Consider the following 6870-nt stretch of genomic DNA (forward strand, 5'->3'; position numbering starts at 1 on the left):
GAGGAGAGAGAGACAGACGAATCCTAGGAGAAGAGGCAGACGGAGAGTGGAGAGAGACAGACGAACGGGGAGAGAGCCAGCGAGCGGGAAGAGAGCAGACGCGGCGCGAGCGTGGAGGAGCAAGGGGCAAACGCACGGAGTGTGGGAGAGGGGCAAACGGAGTGTGGGAGAGGGGCAAACGGAGCGTGGGAGAGGGGCAAACGGAGCGTGGGAGAGGGAGACACACCATATGCTAGAAGAGTGTTTTGGTCTGAGCTACTTGGTGAAACATCGGTTTGGGTCATTAAGATAAGCAAAGAGAGGACTGAGTGCTGTGTGCATGTGTATGTGTGTTAGAGGTCGACCGATTAATCGGAATGGCCGATTAATTATGGCCGATTTCAAGTTTTCATAACAATCGGAAATCTGTATTTTTGGACACCGATTATTTATTTTTTTACACCTTTATTTAATCTTTATTTAACTAGGCAGTTAAGTCAGTTAAGAACACATTTTTATTTTCAATGACGGCCTAGGAACGATGGGTTAACTGCCTCGTTCAGGGGCAGAACGACAGATTTTTTACCTTGTCAGCTCGGGGGATTCAATCTTGCAACCTTACAGTTAACTAGTCCAACGCAACCACCTGAGTACATTGCACTCCACGAGGAGCCTGCCTGTTAAGCGAATGCAGTAGAAGCCAAGGTAAGTTGCTAGCTAGCATTAAACTTATCTTATAAAAAACAATCAATCAATCATAATCACTAGTTATAACTACACATGGTTGATGATATTACTAGTTTATCTAGCGTGTCCTGCGTTGCATATAATCGATGCGGTGCGTATCGTTGCTCCAATGTGTACCTAACCATAAACATCAATGCCTTTCTTAAAATCAATACACAGAAGTATATATTTTTAAACCTGCATATTTAGCTAAAAGAAAGGTAGGAGCGAGGAGAGGGACGGAAGCTATACTGTTCTCATGTTCACGCAGGGAACTTAAACGTTAGCTTTCTTACATGGCACATATTGCACTTTTACTTTCTTCTCCAACACTTTGTTTTTGCAATATTTAAATAATTAATCGACATCGGCTTTTTTTGGTCCTCCAATAATCGGTATCGGTGTTGAAAAATCATAATTGGTCGACCTCTAGCGTGTGTGCTGGCTGACTGGTCGTTCCCATCCCAACAGGAAGTAGAGACATTGCAGTAGAAGTGTGTTTATTAGTTTGCTCAGTGGAGAGAGGGCACTGTACACTGAGAACAATACCGCAATATGGCTACTAGCCTGAGTGGCTGCCAGTCTCTTTTAGGTTTCAACAAAAAGGAGCTTTGCCTCTACAAGCAGCCTCTTAAACCACAAGGATAAACAGAAAGGATATCGTACTCTAGTTCTATTTCAATCAGAATCAGTCACACATTCTCATCTACAATTTTCACAGGCAATTTGTGTGAAGGAGGCCCTGATTGCAGTCAACAGGTTTTCTTGTGTGTTGTGTGGTGGTGTGTGTGTGTGGTGTGTTGTGTGTGTGTGTTGTGGTGTGTGTGTGTGTGTGTGTGTGTGTGTGTATGTGCATATGCTCCTCTGTCCTTTTCCTTGGTGAAAAATCCCCCTTTAAAACAAACGTTGTTGTGAAGACGATATAGGAGTTGCTATGGAGACCACCATCACTTTTCTCAGGCACATTGCAAGAATTGGAGTGAGAAGGAGGGAGGAGGGAGGAAGGGAGAGAGGGAGGGAGCGAGGCATGTGTCTGTGTGTGATAGAGGGAACACAGAGATAAACAAGGAGAGGTTGAGGGCAGAGAAAGAAAAAAACAAAAGGAAATATGAAAAGTGAGAGTGAGAGTGAGAGAGAGAGAGAGAGAGAGAGAGAGAGAGAGAGAGAGAGAGAGAGAGAGAGAGAGAGAGAGAGACAGAGGAGAGAGAGAGAGAGAGAGAGAGAGAGAGAGAGAGAGAGAGAGAGAGAGGTGGGGAAAAGGGGAGATAGAGAGAAAATGAGCGATAGAGAAACACTCACCAGGCTGGCAGGATAGTGGGGCTCAGGGCATGGGTGGGACAGGGAGGATGGAGGATGGAGGGAGGAGAGGAGGAGAGGAGAGGAGGGAGAGAGAGAGAGAACCGGGGTGCTGCAGTCTACTCTCATCTGCTCCGCTCTACTGAGGGATCCTGGTTCAGAGGACCTGGGGAGTTCCCACTGCTGAACACCAGCCCATACACACACACAAAAGACACACACAGTCGATTCAGAGAGGCAAATACTTCATAAGAGTATAGATTTAAATGGAATATTGTCTTGTATTTTTTATCTGAGAAATTGGTGTCAGCTTCAATAAGACTGTTTTACTGTCAGTCAATAAACTCTATAAAATCCATGTATTGTCAATTAGCTAAGGCATCATACTAAACACACAACTGTCCCTCCCTCCCTCCTCCCCCTCCCTCCCTCCCTCCTCCATCTGAAAACACACACACCTGTCCCTCCCTCCTCCCTCCCTCCCTCCCTGCCTCCCTCCATCTGAAAACACACACACCTGTCCCTCCCTCCATCTGAAACACCACACACACTGCCCTCCCTCCATCTGAAACCACACACTACCTGTCCTCCTCCATCTGAAAACACACAATACCTGTCCCTTCCTCCCTCCCTTCATCTGAAAACACACTCACCCTGTCCCTTCATCTGAAACCACATACACCTGTCCCTCCTCCTCTGAAAACACACACACCTGTCCCTTCCTCCCTTCATCTGAAAACACACACACCTGTCCCCTCCCTCCCTCCATCTGAAAACACACACACCTGTCCCCTCCCTCCATCTGAAAAACACACAACTGTCCCCCCTCCCTCCATCTGAAAACACACACACCTGTCTCTTCCTCCTCCATCTGAAACACACACACATGTCCCTTCCTCCCTCCATCTGAAAACACACACCTGTCTCTTCCTCCCTCCATCTGAAAACACACACACCTGTCCCTCCTCCCTTCCTCCTCCATCTGAAACACACACCACCTGTCCCTTCCTCCCTCCATCTGAAAACACACACACCTGTCCCTTCCTCCCTCCATCTGAAACACACTCCTTCCATCTGAAAACACACCATGTCCTTCCTCCCTCCATCTGAAAACACACACCACCTTCCCTTCCTCCCTCCATCTCTGAAAACCACACACCTGTCCCTTCCTCCCTCATCTGAAAACACACCTGTTCCCTTCCTCTCCCTCCATCTGAAAACACAACACACGCCCTGTCCCTTCCTCCCTCCATCTGAAAACACACACACCTGTCCCTTCCTCTCATCTGAAAACACACACACCTGTCCCTCCCTCCCTCCATCTGAAAAACACACACACTGTCCCTCCCTCCCTCCATCTGAAAACACACACACCTGTCCCTCCTCCCTCCACTTGAAAACACACACTGCCCTGCCTCCTCCCTCCATCTGAACACACACACCTGTCCCTCCTCCATCTGAAAACACACACACCTGTCCCTCTCCTTCCATCCTCCTGCCGAAACAACAACCGCCTCCTCCCTCATCTGAAAACACACACACCTGTCCCTTCCTCCCTCCATCTGAAAACAACACACACGTCCCTTCTCCCTCCATGCGAAACACACACCCTGTCCCTCCTCCCTCATCTGAAACACACAGCACCTGTCCCTCCTCCCATCTGAAAACACACACACCTGTCCCTCCCTCCCTCCATCTGAAAACACAACACCTGTCCCTTCCTCCCTCCATCTGAAACACACACACACTGTTTCCCTCTCCTCCATCTGAAAACACACACACCTGCTGCCCCTCCTCCTCTGAAAACACACACACACTGTCCCTTCCCTCATCTGAAAAACACACACACCTGTCCCTCCTCCTCCTCCATCTGAAAACACACTACAAACCTGTCCCTTCCTCCTCCATCTGAAAACACACACAACCTGTCCTTCCTCCCTCCATCTGAAACACGACCGCCCCTTCTCAGCTGACTCACACACCTGTCCCTGTCCTCCTTCATCTGAAAACAACCACCTGTCCACTTCTCCCTCATCTGAAACACACACACACCTGTCCCTTCCTCCTCCATCTGAAAACAACACACCTGTCCTCCTCCCTCATCTGCAAACACACCACCTGTCCCTTCCCCCTCCATCCTGACAAACACATGACCTGTCCCTCCCATCTCCTCCTCATCTGAAAACACAGCACCACTTCCCTTCTCCCCTCTCAAACACACCCCCTGTCCCTTCCTTCATCTGAAAACACACACTCCTGTTGCTCCCTCGAAACACACACTCTAAACCCCCCACCTGTTCCCCCAGGGCGTAGCAGGTGACCCTGTAGGCGTGCTGCTGGGCTCTTCTGGGCTCTGATAGGCTGAGAGCCTCCACGCCCAGCCCCTCCCCCTCAGCCTGGGCATCGCCATGGAAACGTGCAGGGACCAGGGGCCAGGGCTGTGGCCCCCCCTCGAAGACGACGAGGCAAGACGCACCCAAAGACAAGACCACCTCTGAAACCAGGGCCTGGAGAGGGGTGAGCAGAGGGACAAGGAGTAAAATGTATAGAGATGACAGGCAGAGAGAAACCTGGTATACTGTATGAATAGAGATGTACAGTGCTTTCAGTATTCACACCATTTGAATTTTTCCACATTATTTTGTGTTACAAAGTGGGATTACAATTATTGAATTGTCATTTTTTTGTCAACGATCTACACAAAATATTTTGTAATGTCAAGGTGGATGAATTTTTTTAAATATTTGTAAAACAAAAATATGAAAAATAAAAACGACAACTTCCTGAATCAATACATGTTAGAATGACCTTTGGCAGCTGTGAGTCTTTCTGGGTAAGTCTCTAAGAGCTTTGCACATCTGGATTGTACAACATTATTATTAAAAAAATGATTCAAGCTCCGTCAAGTTGGTTGTTGATCATTGCTAGACAGCCATTTTCAAGTCAATTTAAGTCAAAACTGTAACTAGGCCTCTCAGGAACATTCAAGCAACTCCAGTGGCCTTGTTTAAGGTAATTGTCTTGCTGACTGTCTCCCAGTGTCTGTTGGAAAGCTGAAAGAACCAGGTGTTCCTCTACAATTTTGCCTGTGCTTAGCTCTATTCCATTCATTTGTATCATAAAAAACTCCATAGTCCTTGCCGATGACAAGCATACCCATAACATGATGCAGCCACCACCATGCTTGAAAATATGAAGAGTGGTGATGTGTTGTGTTGGATTTGCCCAAAACATAACGCTTTGTATTCAGGACATAAAGTTAATTTTTTTACCACATTTTTTGCAGTTTTACTTTAGTGCCTTATTGCAAACAGGATGCATGTTTGGGAATATTTTTAAAAATCTGTACAGACTTCCTGACTGTCATTTAGGTTAGTATTTTGGAGTAACTACAATGTTGTTGATCCATCCTCAGTTTTCTCCTATCACAGCCATTAAACTCTGTAACTGTTTTAAAGTCACCATTGGCCTCATGGTGAAATCCCTCAGCGGTTTCCTTCCTCTTCGGCAACTGAGTCAGGAAGGACGCCTGTATCTTTGTAGTGACTGGGTTTATTGATACATCATCCAAAACCTAATTAACAGCTTCACCAATGCGCAAAGGGATATTCAGTGTCTGCTTTTTTATTTTTACCAAATCGGTGTGCTTCTTTGTAAGGCATTGGAAAACTTCTCTAGTCTTTGTGGTTGAATCTGTGCTTAGAATTCACTACTCGACTAAGGGACCTTACAGATAATTGTATGTGTGGGTCAGGGGCGCAACTTTCACTGGGGGAAAAAATGAATTTTTGTCAACGGCAGTATTATCATTGGAATGTGATACAAAACGAGGCATGGTGTGCTTTAGGACCATGCGGACACCACCAAGCCTTCGGATAGGCTGTTTGGAGTGTTCGTCCGACTGGATAGACAGTTGTTTAATATTAGAGGCTCAGCGATGTTAGGATTTTGAAAGTTGTGTAGTGTATACCTGGCTTAAATGGTAGGCTACAAGCAACAAGCATGGTTGTAGTTGATGGGAAAGTGAACCATATAACTGAATAATTAGCATTCTATGCAAATTACAAATACAATGAATGCCGCCTCACTGAGGTGAGATTGCTGTGCCGCATTGCGTTGACGAGAATCTAAGAACCCTAATGTCAATAACAAGTAGATCTAGAGAAGGTAAACACATGAACCAGCAGTGGTGCATTGTAAGCGCAAGGAAGGCCATACAGTATCCCCCCGGGCGCGCATCGGTAATACCGTAAACCCCGGGATGGTAAAAGGACGGTATGAAGGTATGGAAAAATGGATACCGCCTAAGCCTATCAGGAACTAGAAGTACATGTGTCAGAGTGTATCCAGATGGGAGCAGTGTGGTGCTCAACCCTCCAATGGCATCATTAGAAACCACTCTCCTCTTCCCAGTCACTCAACCAACCTGGGGAAAATAAGTCAATTAAACCCCCCCAGTCTCTGTCTCTCTCTCTGTCTCTGTCTCAGTCTCTCTCTCTATCTATCTGTCTCTCTCTCTCTGTCTCAGTCTCTCTCTCTCAGTCTCTGTCTCTCTCTCAGTGTGCACCTTGAGGGGACTGTGGGCGGCCAGCGTTGCCATGGAAGTGATGTTGTAGTGTTCCATTTCCACGGTGATAGTGATGAGGGTGTGGCCTGGTCCCACTGCTTCCAGCTGGAGTCCTCCACAGAACCCTGAGCCTGGACCCACAGAACCTACACACACACACACACACACACACACACACACACACACACACACACACACACACACACACACACACACACACACACACAGTGGAATAATCTCCACTCCTGCTACTGAATCTAAAATGCAGTTCACTAGTTTCGAATTCAAATACATCTTTGTAT

General features: G+C 46.9%; 1 protein-coding gene across 1 annotated transcript in view; it reads right to left on the reverse strand.

Moving 5' to 3' along the window:
- Nucleotides 1–4295: 4295 nt before the first annotated feature.
- The window catches only part of LOC112078905 (nuclear pore membrane glycoprotein 210-like), a gene marked incomplete at its 3' end in the record, with an annotated part of 5023 nt that continues 2448 nt past the window's right edge, over nt 4296–6870 (reverse strand). The window contains exons 3-4 of the mRNA XM_024145010.2: nt 6569–6714; nt 4296–4508 (exon numbers count right to left, since the gene is read on the reverse strand). Coding sequence (XP_024000778.1) covers nt 4296–4508; nt 6569–6714 — 359 coding nt within the window. The remainder of the gene's footprint in view (nt 4509–6568; nt 6715–6870) is intronic.

This window comes from Salvelinus sp. IW2-2015, unplaced genomic scaffold (genome assembly GCF_002910315.2).
Source record: "Salvelinus sp. IW2-2015 unplaced genomic scaffold, ASM291031v2 Un_scaffold6472, whole genome shotgun sequence".
Taxonomy (NCBI): Eukaryota; Metazoa; Chordata; class Actinopteri; order Salmoniformes; family Salmonidae; genus Salvelinus; species Salvelinus sp. IW2-2015.